Genomic DNA, 15,762 nt, shown 5'->3' with positions numbered 1-15,762 from the left:
GCTTCAGAGACACGTGAGGAAGCCTGGGCTTCTGAGAAGGTTGATTAGAACAGTGGTAGCAAGAGGACGGGAGAGCCGTGCTTCCCTGAAGAAAAGACTTAACAGAGCAATTGGGCCTCAACTCCACAGGCAACCGCAGCACAGATGGGAATTCTGGGAAGGAAATGGCACTGCGTCATCAATGGAAAACGCGTCCCTCCAATCCCCTTAACATGGCTTAACAAACATCTACCTCCCTAGCCACGTTAGCCAAGGAGTTGATTGCCCTTCCCAGCTAGAATGCTAGGTCTCCCCCAAGTCAGAGAGTGCATTTTCTTGACCAGAAGGAAATAGTTTCCCCTAAATGGGCGTTACTGCTACTGTGACGCTGATGATCAGGGTGCCTCGGTGGGGGCCTCTGCTCTCCAGGGCTCTGGGTCTTTCACATGGGATCGAATTCCCTCTCCATAGTCCCCTGGGGTGGGGGTCAATCCATGTTAGACATGTTTGAATCACACAGGTCTCAGGGTCAGAGCCAGGCAGAGGCCCAAGAGAGAGACATTGTGGAGTGGAAAACAGGGGAAAGCAGGCAGGATGGAGGCCAGACAAGAGACAATGGATGCACGTATTTTGAAACCAGTGTGCATGGTGCCTCTACCCACTTCCCACTTTCTGAAAACTCACCAGTGATCTCAGAGGAAAGCCAGATGGCAGGAAGGGCTGTGGGTCCCCTGCCCAGCCTCCAGGTCACCCCTGTCTGTCCCTGGCTGCCTTTCTGTCTGCACTGCCTTCTCCTGCACCTGCCCCCTCCCTTGGCTTTCACTGTGGCTTTTCCATCCCAGGAGTATCTCTACCAGGGAGCAGGAGGCCAAGCCCGGGCCAGCCAGCCTCAGTCAGATCAAACGCTTCCAAGTCGGCTGCCTCTCCCATTACGGAATTGCTGACACCACCACCAGTGGATTCACGCCACTGTCACTGTCACTGCTGGCTACCCAGAGTGCCTGTCTTCCAGGAGTCTACCCAGGTGTGTACTCTACAGGATTAGAGCAGCCCTGGTGCTGCAGGGGACCACATGTCACCATCTCCATCCCCTTCTTCTGGAGACCTTTCTGTCAACACATCTACAATTAGCCGGCTGCTCCAATTCAAACTAACATGAGGGAAATGTCTGGATGCCCTTCACTGCTGCACAGCCATTTTTGCCTACCTTGGACAGGCATGAGCTGTCCTTATCCAGCTCCTAACCAGCCTTGGAATTTCCCTGTGGTTCTGGCTATACTCTCTGTCTCCATTGAGCTTGCCAGTCCCACTGCCACCTGCCCCAACTTCCCCAGGCCTGACTTCTCTAAAGGACCCCTACCCCCCCTGAGGCTGGACGTTAGGCTGCCACTACACTCCCCAGGGAAAGGAGGGCTCCCTTGGTCTGGCTCAGTGTACCTTTCTTTGGACTTGCTCTTCCATTTAAGGAATGGAAACCATGACTCTTGACCCTTGCCAGCTACAGGAGAGAAGATGGAACATGAGAGGACTGAGGAGGGACGTACATACGGGGAACGGGAAGGGGGCACGTGAGAGGGGAGAGGAAGAAAGGAGAACACTCCCTTTGTACAATGAGGAGAGCAGTGGTGAGGGGTGTGAGGTAAAGTGGAGATGTTGGGGCTCTGGTCCACACGATGCAAATGTAGACCAGCACTCTGTAGCTTCTCTTTCTTTCTCCCAGCGTAAGCTGTTCCTATCCAGGGTACGATGTAGCGTCATCCATTGCTTTCCGTGTGAGGGGGCGAGTGGAACTGGTAAGTGGTAAGCGAGGGCCCAACAGTCACTAATGCTCACCAAGCGCACCCTACCACACACACACAGACCACACAGAGGTGAAGGCGGAGAGCTCTCCTTGACCTCGGGCTGTGATTCCTGGCCAAGGCCTGGACACAGACCATAGCAACGAGCACAGAGGTCGCAGGCACCGGTGGGCTAAGCAGGGATAATGGCTGGTGGTAGGTAGGCAGTGGCTCAGGACCATTCTGGGGGACAATCAGGTTTACAGGGCAGGAGGTCAAGCCTCGGTGCATGGTGTGGAAAGTCTCCAGGGAAACAAGACACGGGAGTGTCCTCAAACTGGAACAGGAAGGCAGGGGTAATGGTAATGGGTGAGATTCTTAGTAAGAGAGCAAAGTGGACCATGATCCGCCTCTTAAAAGTCCCTGTGGGTAGGGGGCACACAAAAAGAAAGATCCAGAAAAAAAGGCTCAGAAGGAAATTTTAAATAGAAGGCTCGGGTATTTGCAAGGAAAGAAGAATGTAAGGGAAGGCAGTCTCTTTGCCCAAGTAAAGCTCTGGATTTCCATTAGAAAAGATGGACTAAAACCACCATTTGTTGGCAAGAGCAGAACATTTTCAACAGTGCCTGCTAACTGCCTGCCTCGGGAAAGCCAGTCCACAGAGCTAAGCACACAAGCAGCCCTGCTGTGTCCGGCATCTGGGGTGGACACCCCAATTCCACAATGCCCTGACCAGCACTATATTTTAAAAAAAGAAAGGAAGAAAGGAAAGAAGGGAGGGAGGGAGGGAGGGAGGGAGGGAGGGAGGGAGGGAAAGAGAGAGAGAGAGAGAGAGAGAGAGAGAAAGAGAGAAAGAGAGAAAGAGAGAGAGAAAGAAAGAAAGAAAGAAAGAAAGAAAGAAAGAAAGAAAGAAAGAAAGAAAGAAAGAAAGAAAGGGTTTTCAGGATATAAGTTTTAAGGTAGGGGAGGTGGCACATGACCATAATCCCAGCACCCAGGAAGGTGAAGGCTTCAAGGCCAACCTGTGGGGAGAGGCAGCTAGGAATGATGTCTAAGTGTGTCTCGAAATAGATGATAGGGAGGGTGGGGGAGGGGAGGTGACCACAGCTCTGAGTGCTCAAGCCACGCAGACTGGATGACAGATTTTTGGTACTTTAGACAGCCATTAGTGACTTTATTGACAGCAAGTTCTCAGAGTGGTTGGGCCAGAGGAGAGGGAAACCATAAAGCTCTATAATGGGTTGAGGCACTAATGAGGTTGGAAGTAATGGAGACACACTTCTCCTCCTTTTCAGTTGTTTTGCCAGGAGAGGGAGACAAGGTGCAGTACGCAGAGGACTGAGGTTTGGGTGGTTTCAGGGTTCTGTCATCTTGTGGACAAAAAAAAAAAAAAAAAAAAAAAAATCAAATATAGTTTCAGGAGGAGGGAGAGGAGAGAACAGAGGTAGGGAGGTGTAGTGGCTATTCCTGGTGGTCAACTTGACTATACCTGGAATGAACTACAATCCTGAATTGGAAGGCTCACCAGTGATCCTAATCTGGAGGCTGGGAGATAGAAGTTTCTGACCTTGAACTCGGAGATCTCCCTGTCTTAATCTTCTGGAATTCATAGCCACTTTGCCTCAAGATCTCCACACCAAGATCCAGGTCAGAAACTTCTCTCTCCCAGCCTCCAGATTAGGATCATGGGTATGCCTACCAATTCTGGATTGTAGTTCATTCCAGATACAGTCAAGTTGACAACCAGGAATAGCCACTACAATCCACCCCTTGTCAACTTGACACAAATAATATCTCATGTCCACTCAAGCAACATCCCTCCATGGCCTCTGCATCAGCTCCTGCTTGAGTTCCAGTCCTGACTTCCTTTGATGATGAACAGCAGTATGGAAGTGTAAGCTGAATAAACCCTTTCCTCCACAACTTACTTCTTGGTCATGATGTTTGTGCAGGAATTCAAACCCTGAGTAAGACAGAAGAAGAATGAGCTAGCTGTAATAAACACTGTATGCCAGGCTCTGGTCTAAGCACCAGACATGTGCTAATTTCTTTAGCCCCAAGATAGATACTGCTATCCCATTTTACAGATGAGAATTCTGAGGTACAGAGAGGTTGGGTGACTTCCCAAGGTTTGTAAATGATAGTCTGGCTTGAGTCTGGATACTCAACTGTAAACTAAAGGGAGTGGGTGGGTGTGTGAATCCAGCCTGTCTACAGCAGGAAGGGGTGTGTTTTAGAGAGATGGGGATTCATGCTTGCTATAAACCTGGTCAGAAGCTGTGTCTGGGCCAGGGTGTCACAAGCTTTAGAGCAGATGTTATTACAGTTGTCTTGGTAAATGGTTGTGCGTGTTATCACATTACCTTCTAGATATTTTGAAGTGGAAATTTCTGGGTTTTTTTTTTTTTTTTGGAAACTCAGTTATGTTTTGTGAGGCAGATACACAGGTGAGAGAATGTGTTGCTGAAGCAGACACAGGTGAGAGGATGTGTGATGTTTAGGAAGACTATAACTATGACCCCACAGACAGTGGGAGGAGGCTCTGGCATTGGTTCACTAGTCTTCGCTGAGGAGGCTCTTGTATTAGCTTACCTTACATCGTGTTGCTCATCTTCGCCTGTCATGACTTTGTAGAGAGTAACTCAGCCAAGGACTTGTGATATTCCTGTGGCTTCTTGCTGCTTCCGAGGACTTGGGCTGATTGGCTGGTGGAACCCCGTGGCTTCTTCCAAACCCAACTGCCATTGCTGATTCGTGACTGGTGATTGCCGAATGGACTGGACTGCTGCTGCTGCTTTGTGTTGGTGTTTGCTACAGGACTGGACTGCTGACAACGGATATTGGAATAGCCCCCAAAACTAAACAGGTCCACAACCCCCGTTCCCTAATTAACCTTTCTCTTCCATTACCTCTGGTGGGTGGTGGACTAGAACCCTTATTAAAATAGGTTTTTGAGAAGTCTAAGCCAATAATATTTATTGTTACATCCATAGATTTGTGTGGCCGTCATCAGCCTTGCTCAGGGGAGCTTCTTTTTGCAGTGGTAATACAAAGGTGCAGAACTCACTGGCCAGAATGCTGAGGAAAAGTGATTGTGTATTGTCCTAAGTAGGACATGGCAATGTATTACAAGTGTGTAAGGGCAGTGGGTGGGGAGGAGCACTGTGAAATGGCATCATTTGGACAACATGGCCACTGTACACATGAATTCACAGTGTTTGTGGTTACTTACACAAGGCCAAAGCTCCAGTATGGGTAGGGTCAAGAGGCTCACCATGTGCCCCCCCCCCCCCAGAGGAGCCACTGGCAGTTGATGGCAGCTAATAAAGAGAAAGTCATTTCCTATTCTTTTTTTAAAGAAATATTTTAGAGGGCTGAGAGATGGCTCAGTGGTTAAGAGCACTGACTGCTCTTCCAGAGGTCCCGAGTTCAATTCCCTTGCAACCACATAGTGGCTTGCAACCATCTGTAATGGGATCTGATGTCCTCTTCTGGTGTGTCTGAAGAAAGTTACAGTGTATGTGTGAGTGTGTGTGTGCGTGTGTGTGTGTGTGTGTGTGTGATAAATAAATCTTTAAAAAATAATGACATAGGAAATGTGATTGCTTGACAAGGGAGCCAATCTAAAAAGCCAACCCTTTCCATGTCTATTGGTTCTGGGTCCAAATACTCTTCAGGCAGGGTGTTTGTACCCGACCTAACAATCTAGGTTCTAACCTCAGGACCTTCGTGGTGGAAGGAAGGAACTGGTAGGAGTTGTTCCTGACTTCCATATGTGTTCCATGGCACATGTAAGCCCACATATATACATAAATACATCATACATACATACATACATACATACATACATACATACATACATACATTGTACATACATACCTGAACAAAAAAAATATTTAAAAATTAAACAATACGCCGGGCGGTGGTCACGCATGCCTTTAATCCCAGCACTTGGGAGGCAGAGGCAGGCAGATTTCTGAGTTTGAGGCCAGCCTGGTCTACAGAGTGAGTTCCAGGACAGCTAGAGCTATACAGAGAAACCCTGTCTCGAAAAACAAAACAAAACAAAACAAAACAAAATTAAACAATACCTATACAAACCCAACAAATAAACCATCTCCATTGGTTTTGCTTTGTTTTTTGGCCCCTTGGTTTTAACCATCTATCACACAGCACAAGAAGGGTCCCGCACATAGGCTGGGAGGGTTTCGTGTGTGCTTTTCCCTAAAATTGCCTCAGCAGAGTAACCGAGGCAGTGTGCTCAGTCACATATCAGTCCTGGGCCGGGGCACATCAGTCCTCTCCTTGCTTTCCCAAGCACCCTAGTGTGGGTTCCCAGGGTTCAGCGCTGGCCAGAGTGGCCCTGTGCGTGACTAATGGGGCGAGGTGCGCCTGTTGCTCTCACCCAAAGCCTAGATGGCACAAAGTCAGAGGCACATATTTGGGGGCATGGCTTCCTGAAACCACCACGCTCTCAGGATGTGGTTGGTGAGACAGAGCAGAGCATTCAACCCTGGGGACAGATTGCTGAGAGTTAGGGTGACCTCTCCTAGACCCTGCACACAGGAAGGGACACACAGGAAGGGACACACAGGAAGGGACACACAGGAAGAGGCATAGTGTCCTTTAGATGAGGTCCCCCAGGTACCAAAGCCTGGAGAGAGAGAGAGAGAGAGAGAGAGAGAGAGAGAGAGAGAGAGAGAGAGAGAGAGAGACAGCCCCCTCGTTGAGCCATTAGCCCTAGGAAGAATGTCGTGACACAAGGCATGAATTCCAGAAATTTATTGGAAACACAATACAAACTGACAAATAGATGGCCTCTCCTACGGACAGACAGGCCACACTGGCACGGCGTGGGGGAGAGCTTTCCCAAGAGCACTGAGGCCAGCTCTGGTTCGTGCTCGTGGCGGGGGGGGGGGGGGGACCAGAAACTGGGAGGAGAGGAACAGGCAGGGGTGTACACAGAAACCAGGACATGGCTTTCTAGAGGGGAGCACAAGGCAAGGTACTTTAGTGGGCCAATTCCTCCAAAGGAGAGCAGGGTCAACTGTGCAGAAAGGCTTTCCCTCCTGGTAAAGCTCTCCCTCCTCAGAAGAATGAAAACAACCTACAAGCCCAAGCAGGCCACTCCGCTGCTTCCTTCCCCAAGATCTTAGCATTGCAGAGGAACTGCCATTCTCTGAAGACAGAGCAACAGGGGTACCCCTGCCCCAGGGCTGCTCTCCCTTGGCCCTCTCTTCCTCTCCCCCTGCTGCTTGCTGAGCCCACAGGTTCCCAGGGTAGCTGGCTTCTGGCTGGAGCCAGCTGGTGGGAAGCACCCACGGAAATCCAGAGGGTGGGAGGGAGAGGCCAAGTTCTTTCTCCCCACTCTCTGACTCCTCATGGCTTTGGCTCCTTCGAAGTGGCTCTGGCCCGTAGTTTCATGGCCTTGTCAGTATGTGCATCTGACCTGTGCTCTCCGCTCCTGCTATTCTTACTTTAGTTAAATACAAGTTTTGCTCTCCTGGCTGGGCCCTGAGTGATAGACACTGGGCCGTAGACAAGGCAGAACCGTGGGAGCTTCCAGCAGCCTCCTTCAGCTCTCCACTTCCATACACCCTCAGTTTATCAGAGCAGTGGCAATGTCTGAGGGCAGACATTTCTTGGGTCCTCCCAGGGGACCTGGCATGGCCGAATGCCTGTGGAGAGAGCCTCAGCTTGGCCATCATCTGCTCACTGAGCAGCGGTGACATGTCATCGACTCCCATGACAGCATCACCGTGGGCCTCAGAAAGGCTGTGGTGAGAAGCTCTCTTAACACCAAGTGCTCAAAAAGGCAAAGGCAAGAGACCAGGTCCCTTGGAACCTACCCTGGGACATTCCTGCTGTGTTCTGGGTTTCCCAGTAGTCAGGTGGAGGAGCCAAGTTGCTTACGTTATGTGTTGGGAAGGGCGAGGCTGCAAGAGCCCGCTCTCACAAGCGAGGTGAGAGAGAACATTCTAGATACATGGGGCTCAAAGTCAGTTGTGCTTTCCCCGAAGCCAACTGGGACCCAGGCTAGGACAGGCCTCCTGTGCTGCTACCATCCCTGGCGAGCCCCTTCTCCAGATCTCCTGGACCTGGCAGAGAGAATGAGACCTCGGCAGTCAGGGTGACTGGTGCTTAGCTGTCACTCATGATGTGCCAGGGTAGAAAAGGAAAATAAACAGGGGGGACAAGCAAGTGTTTCTCCCTGTGTCTCTGTGCCATGTAAACCCAGGGCAGGGTGAGAGACAACTGTGTTAGCTCTTCTCTTTTTTTTTTCAAGAGAATATCTATGGTGGCTTGAATAAGTATGGCCCCCAACGACTCATGTGTTTGAATACTTGGCCTACAGGGAGTGGCACTATTAGGAGGTGTGACTTTGTGGGAGGAAGTGTGTCACTGTGGGGGCGGGCTTTGAGGTCTGCTCTGCTCAAGCTCTGCTCAGTGTGGCACACAGTCTCCTTCTGCTGCCTGCTGATCAAGATGTAGAACCCTTAGTTCCTTCTCTAGCATCAGGTCTTCCTGAACACTGCCAGGCTTCCCACCCTGATGATAACGGACTGAACCTCTGAACCTGTAAGCCAGCCCCAGTTAAATGTTTTCATTTATCAGGGTTGCCTTGGTCATGGTGTCTCTTCACAGTAATAAAACCCTAACTAAGACAATACCCCCAAAAGCCAGTTGCTCCCTCTTTTGGGTCTTTGCTGATGGCGGTACTATAGTGAAATGCCAGCCACCTGCACGTGTTTCATGGGGCACCACTGACCCAGGCCCCACCTGCAGGGTCCCAAGCCATGGCCTAGCAGTGATGGGGACTTGCCATAGCTGTGTAAAGGCATATGCTGAGAAGAACCTCCTCTCCAGAGAGCTCTGAGAGAGGACAAGGCAGCTGGTACCCTGACCAATGTCCTCAGCCACACACACCCTCCTTTCTGCTGCATGGAACACAGACTTCCAGATGTCGGTATTTTTGTGACAATTTACTCTCCTTAGGGATTCAGTTCCAGCTATGGCAACTCTGCCTTGCAACAACCTGTTTGGGGGTCCCTCCCATCAGTCACCCAGCTGCTTTAAGACACAGGCCCCAAGGTGGTTGCAAGGTCAGACTCTAGTCACCTATCACAGTCCTGGGATTCTGGGCTCCACAGCTTGTCCCTGCTAATGGAGAGGTGGCCACATCCTCTGCTTAGGGAGTTACTTTGGTGGCTGCAGCTAAGTGTAGAGGCTGGCAGAGGAGTCATCTGGGATGTTACTGAAGGCTGGTTATTCAGGGCAGTAAAATAGGCAGGTCTCCAGGGGCCTCAGCACAAGCTCTCACAAAGACACTGAGCTGCAAGAGCGAGGGAACACAAAGCCATCTACAAAGATTTATATCTACAAATAGGATTTCCACCCTTATATCCCACCCCTCAGGCTCAACAGAGTCTACTTCAAATAAAATGGGGGTTCCATGACCCACTGTAGGAGCCTCCCACCCCGGTTCCAGGTCTTTGTCAGCTGGTTAGCTACAAGGGGAGAGGGCAGTAAGCCAACCGCTTGTCACAGTGATGCACCCACTTGGCACGATCAACTCCTGATCTCTGGGGAGCGCTACAGGACTGCGGGCAAACCAACCCCACCCCAGCTTCTCTCCAGTGACTAAACAGATGCTGAGAGCTAGTCACTCACAGGCTCTCCAGACCCTCAGGCTCCACAGAGGGTGGGAGCAAACCCTGTACAAGATGCAGAAAGGAAAGAATAGTTTCCCCAGTGAGGAAGAAAAGGTGGCTTACTGAGGAAAAAGCCAAGAGATACAATAGCGAGGGCAGGGAACTACGATGAACGGCAGAAACACTGGCCTATTCTGAAGGAGAAGCCGCTCAGAAAGATGCCGTGTCTCTCCTGTACATAATTTCACAGCATGAAACAAGAGGGTGCACACATGCAGGGCATTGGGGCTCTGGGCTCTCAGCAGCCTCACGGCTGAGCCAACTGCATCTAGGAATTGGGCACTGGGAAGCCAGGAGGTTGAAAGTCCTCCCCTGCCTCAGCTCGTAGACAGGTCCACTCTGGAACAGCAAGGTCTCCGGGAAGGAAGCTAGGTGCCACTGGTCACACATGGAGTCACAGATCCAGACTGTGTGCTCCTACAGTTTCTTCCCTGCCCCCTTCTGGGCTTGCAAGGGGTGCACACGGAGCCCTCCCACTGAAGGGGGCCACCTCCTTTCCAGGCATGGCTGTGACCACCAGCAGGACAGTAGCAGATGTTGGAGTACAGGATGGAGTAGGGATAGCTCAGTCTGACACACAGCAGGTAAGTTCTGGAAAAGGGAAGAGACAAGATCAAAGCTAAATGGTTTCTAACACTGGAAGCAAACTGAGAGTCAGAGGTTGGGGATGCCAGCCTCCCACCAGCATGGTGTCCAGCAGGGAGGGGAAGGCTCAGAGTGTAGTTTGGGGATAGACCAGAGAGAAAGTTCACGTAGGTCAAGAAAATGCCCAAGGGACACTAAAGCATCAATGCCAGGATTTGGATGCAGATACAGTGACTGCTGGTAAGGCTATTGCATCCCAGGCCAGTGGTCCTGTGTTTACCCACAGGTCTCTCAGAACTTCTGGCTGATTTTGGAGGAATGAGGAGCGCACCGAGCTGGGAGGAGCAGACCACACTGCCTCCAGCATTTTGCATGATGCTGACACTCACAGGCTATGAATACACTCTGTAAGAGAGTGAGCCTTAACTCCTAGTGATGCGGGGCCAGAACTGGAGCCACGCCTCTTTCCTCCCCAGCACTGTTGACTCTGTGCATCTGGACATGTGACAGAACAGCAGACACGGCTGCCAACGCTGTCACTGCTGTCTTCCATTACACAGCAGGATAGGGAGGATGCTGAGATGGGACAAAATGCTCAGATTCTCTCCCAGAATCCACTGCAGCTTAGACGGGACCTAAATGTCCACCCATACAGGCCAGATCCATCCCGAGGGATGGAGGATGGAGCTGGGCTAGAGCATCACTTTCAGGAGACTTTTGAGGACGGGGAAGGCATGTATGCACAGACTAGTATCCAATGGGGGCTCGTCAAATGTGCTAAAGGTTCAAATGTAGTTCAGGAGTCAATCAACAGTTGCTTTACTGGCCCTCTTGTATGCTATGACAGCTTTGCCAGAACGATAGGAAGATCAGAAAGGTTGAGGGTTTGCCTAAGGTCACGCAGTGAGGACACCACGGAGCCAAGCTTTGAACTCAGATAAAGTTTTCCTGTTCCACCGAGCCTCCCACTCTCCACCTAGCCCCATATTCTACTACAGTCTGATAAAAGTGTGCCTTCTTTCAATGTCTGAGTTACGAGTGTGCCAGTGTTTTTCAAAAGTCTGCTCTCCCACCTCTCATGGGGAAAGTGGGGACTGTTATTCCCTTGTCCGTACAGAAATAGAACACTCACTTGAACACAGTGTACAGAGGCCATGTTTCTGACCAACCATGGTAACGTTTTTTGCTAAGCTGCTTGCGTTTCAGAGCAACCCTGTCCTGCTAGTAGCTCGGGATCTGGAGTCCAGGCTCACACCTGCTTTCCCCACACTGGCTCTGAGACAGGCTACCCTTCTCTGATATTCAGAGCTTCAGAGTCCCACTTCTCATGTTGGCCCTCTCAAGCCTGTCACTTTCACTCTGGGCAGGAGCCCAGACCTTCCCCAGCCCCACCACACTTTACTGAAGCGAGAACAACAGGCACCTTCAGGAATCTAGGTACACAGGAATCTAGGTATCATGGTGGCAGCAGCGCATGACCCCAGGAGAAAGGTTTAACTTCCAGGTCTCTTTTTAAGACCAAAGGCAGGCAGAGCCACTTATCAAATTTTTGCTCATGCGCAAATGACATTATCTTTTTGTTCGTGTGCAAATGTGCTCCTCTGGCCACTAACTCTGAATCATAAGCACTTACTTTGTTTTCTGCAAAATGTTCCCTATTGTTTGACTACTCAGAAGTACTTGAAGCCCGTGGACTTGGAGACTCTGCCCTCTGATCAACCGGCGCCACAAAAGCAATCTCTTTTACAGTTTCTAGTTGCAGGCTTCTGAGTTCATGTCCTCCCCTTCCGAAAATCAGAGAATTCACCATCCGAATCTTGGAGGCTGGAAAGCAGATGGTGAGTGAGACTATGTGTGTAAGAAAACTAGACGTGGGCCAGTGAGCTGGCTCAGGAGGTAAAGGGCGCTTGCGTGCAAGCCTGGAGACCCGAGTTCGATCCCTAGAACCCAGCCAGTGGAAGGAGTTGTGTGGTCGGACATGTATGCATGAGTTTGTAAACACACCCGCACACATTTGTGCACATGTGCACACACTCACGTATGTATACACTCACCCACTCACCCACTGATGCACTGATACACACGTCTGAGAGCTAGACTTGAGGCTGGCAGGGAGGCTGAGAGCCCAGTTTGTTCAAAGACGCCTCCAAGGGCTCAGAAAATGATACCAGGAATCGGAGAGGGAAGACTGAAGCAAAGGAGATGAGTTGAAGGGTGTCTGTCTGAAGAAGCAGGCCCGGAGCTCTCCCCAGCCCAGGTCCAAGGGCAACTGTCTACTTCCCACCAGGTATCAAGCACAGCTGAGAGATCAAGTGGATTCGTGTTCTGAGTGGTGACCCTCCAGCCGTCCATCTTCCTCGTGAGCTTCCAGAATGCGGGCAGCTAAGCACATGCCTTCTGAGGAAGTCACAGGAGGAAGATTCTCTGGGGATCCTGAGGAGAGACCGCATCATTAAGATTCTGGCCTCTGGGGTTGCCCAGTGACTTCCCAGACTCACCATGCCAATGCGTTGCTGTTGTTTCCTGCAGTATTGCAAACTGAACCCAGGGCCTTTTACCCAGACTAGGCAAGCCCTCTACCAGGCCTCAGTGTCCTTAAATAAAGGTCACAAGGGGAAAAATCTCTAACACAAATGCTAGAGATCAAACATAAAAATCAAAATGTTATCAGTGTCCTCTGAGAAGTAAGAGTTTACATAAAGCATAAAACAGCAAGATTTTCTTTTCTTTAAGAACTTTCTTTCTTTTTTTTTTTAAACCAGGAAAACCAAGGTGGAGAGGCATGGAAGGACGGAGTTCTGCTTCCTGCTATGGTACGTTAATTTATATTAGACTAACTCTCCAGCCAGTCAACTCTGGGCAAAGTAGTAAAACAAACAACTATTTAGGGGTACTAGAGAGACTGTTGCCCGAAGACAAAGTGGGAGGGACTAAGTGAGGGGTATTTAGTCATTGCCTTTCCTGAGAGCAATGGAAGACCAGAGCCTACTCAGGCAGAAAGCTGTGGTCTAACTGGAATGAGCCATTGGAGGTGGAGCCTAAGGCTGTCAGGCTGTCTGTAGAGTTGGAAACCGAGAAGACTCGGGGTGTCCTCAGATGATCTTACCCTGCCCCTAGATCATAGATAGGCACGTTTCTGACCGGTAAGGACAGAGGAAGCTCCAAGAGCCTGGAAACACCAGGTGGGTTCAGTGACCTGAGAGGGGTGTAGTAGCCACCTGTGCTGGGAAGGCATAACTTGGAGTTTAATTTCTACCAGTTTACAGGGGCTGGGTCAACATGATTTTTCCACTGAAAACCCATGAAGCTAAGCAAATCCGAAGACCTCACATCTTTAACCCAGTGGTTGTCAACCTGCCTAATGCTACAACCCCATAATACAACTTCTCGTGTTGTGGTGACCCCCCAGCCATAAAATTATTTTCACTGCTACTTCTCAACTGTAATCTTATTACTGTTATGAATCATAACGCAAACATCTGTGCTTTCTGATGGCCCTTCACAGGGACCGTGACCCAGTTTGGGAACTGTTGCTTTAAACTAAGCTTCCTCCACAGGACCACAGCGATCAGGGCTGGAGAGACGGCTCTGTGGTTAAAGTGCTTACAACTCATGCACGGAGACCAGAGTTTGGATCTCCAGAACTCAACACAAAATGCTAGGCAGGCATGGTAGCCTGCCTGTAACCCCAGCCCTGGAAGGGGGAGATGAGGACTCCCACGGCAAGCTGGTTAGCAAGATGAGCCACACTGGGCTCAGTGAGGTGGCAGAGCGGTCGTGATACTCAACACCAACCTCTGCCTCCATAGTACATGCGCCGGAAACTCACCACACATGCAAACATGCACATAGACATGAGCCAACATGCTCACAGACCCATGCAAACATGCACGCAGACATGTGCCAACATGCAAACATGCACACAGAGGCATGCCCCCCCCCTGCCACACAGAAATGGAAAAAGGAAGAAATAAAGATCAAAGTGATCTTCCAGTTTAACCACTTGCTAGAGCAAAACTCAGGACACGGCAGAGGAAATGGAAGTCAGAGTCTCTGTAGCCTGCCATTCACAGTGACTTGTATTTTCAAGTTTCAGAGAGAAGAGACAGGAAGATGGAACCAGTAATCAAAAAGAAAAATGTCAGCAGGAAATAAATGTGAGATTAAAGCTGTAAGAAGGAGCGCACATGGAATCAAACTGTCTGATGTAAGTATGTTAAAGAAGCTATAGAAAAGGAGCTGTAATGGATGACAGTGTGGTATGTTTTCATCTTTTTCCAGAGGCAGGGTCTCACTACATAACTCAAACAGGCCTTGAGCTTGACATGTGCACAAAACTGCCCTGGACTCACAATCCTCCTGCCTCTGACCCTGAGTGATGGGATTACAAGTATGGCTGCCCTATATTGTATTTTAGAAATATAAAAGGATGTGCCCTTGATTCCAGCACTCAAGAGGCAAAGGCAACCACATCTCTGTGAACTCAGGAATCTCTCCACCTCTCCAGCCCAGGCCAGGCCAGCCAGGGCTACACAGTGAGACCCTGTCTAAAAAAGAAAATAAAGAAATAAATAAAGCACCGGGCATTGGTGGTACACGCCTTTAATCCCAGCACTTGGGAGGCAGAGACAGGCAGATTTCTGAGTTTGAGGCCAGTCTGGTCTACAGAGTGAGTTCCAGGACAGCCAGGGCTACACAGAGAAACCCTGTCTCAAAAAACCAAAAAAAAGAAATAAAGCAATATAAAAGGACTGGATGGCCAAGCATGGCACACACCTTTGATCCCAGCACTCAGGAGGCAGAGACAGGTGGTCTTCTGTGAGTTCCAGACCAGCAAGACTACAGAGACCCTGCCTTAAAAATTAATTAATTAATTGTCTATTATGAAAATGGAGCAGAATATCACTTTATGGGATTTTTAAATCTGTGATGGAGCAATGCACACTGACTTTAAGGATTCTGTTTGATTCATTTCACCTTGAATTTCCTAAGAAAAGACTCATTTAAAAGCACAGGCCTGTGATCCCAGCATTCAGAAAGCTGAGCAGGAGGATGGACTCAGGGCCCGACCTGGGCCACATAGTGAGACTGTCTGGAAAAGAAAAAGAACACACAAGAGGAAGAGGAAAAGAGTGCTTACCTAGCATGCAGAAGGACTTGGGTTCAGAGAACTGAAAGGAACAACAAACTCAGGCCGGGGCTGGACCAGTTCAGTGGTCTAGCACGCATGAGGTCCCGGGTTTGATTTCTAATGGTGCAAAAACAAAATAAACACCTACAGACAATTTTCATTACATTTTATTATTTTTAAATATTTTTTATATTTTTATAAAATTTCATTACATTTTATTAATCTGTGTGTGTGTGTGTGTGTGTGTGTGTGTGTGTGTGTGTGTGTGTGTAGGCATGTGCGTACCACAGTGCACGTGTGGAGGTCAGAGGGCACTTGAAGGAGTCGGTTCTCTCCTTTCACCATGAGGGTCCCAGGGATCAAACTCAGGTCACCGGCTTGGTGGCAGCGCCTTTACCTGCTTAGCCATCGTTCTGGCCCTAAAAACAATTTTTAGAAGAGAGATGAAAAAAGAAAGAAAAGTGGTGTGGTCATACTGATATTAGAAAACACAAACTACTAGATAACAAGTATTAACACTGATAACGAGGGTCACTTCACAATGGTTAAAAAAAAAGACATAAAAATCATATATGCA

The 15,762-nt window shown here is 49.4% G+C and overlaps 1 protein-coding gene and 1 long non-coding RNA gene across 8 annotated transcripts in view; one reads left to right on the top strand and one right to left on the bottom strand.

Annotated features, from left to right (window-relative positions):
- The first annotated feature begins 3,612 nt into the window (after positions 1-3,612).
- Positions 3,613-4,715, top strand: Gm41637. The gene is made up of 2 exons (XR_877035.1): positions 3,613-3,651; positions 4,392-4,715. It is a non-coding gene; the product is annotated as a predicted gene, 41637 (long non-coding RNA).
- A 1,809-nt stretch (positions 4,716-6,524) lies between these two features.
- Positions 6,525-15,762, bottom strand: part of Mta3 (metastasis associated 3) — a 117,553-nt gene continuing 108,315 nt past the window's right edge. For 3 of the 7 annotated variants that reach the window (NM_054082.2, NM_001379388.1, NM_001379391.1), the window contains exon 17: positions 15,335-15,604. In NM_054082.2, coding sequence (NP_473423.1) covers positions 15,579-15,604 — 26 coding nt within the window. In that variant the 3' untranslated portion in view covers positions 15,335-15,578. Of the gene's footprint in view, positions 10,061-11,687; positions 11,879-15,334; positions 15,605-15,762 lie in introns of those variants that run through there. The other 4 variants (XM_006523511.2, XM_006523506.1, NM_001379389.1 and 1 more) reach the window with 2 other exon arrangements.

The sequence above is a fragment of the Mus musculus genome, chromosome 17, assembly GCF_000001635.26.
Source record: "Mus musculus strain C57BL/6J chromosome 17, GRCm38.p6 C57BL/6J".
NCBI classification, from domain to species: domain Eukaryota; kingdom Metazoa; phylum Chordata; class Mammalia; order Rodentia; family Muridae; genus Mus; species Mus musculus.
This window is presented reverse-complemented; position numbering and strand designations above follow the sequence as displayed.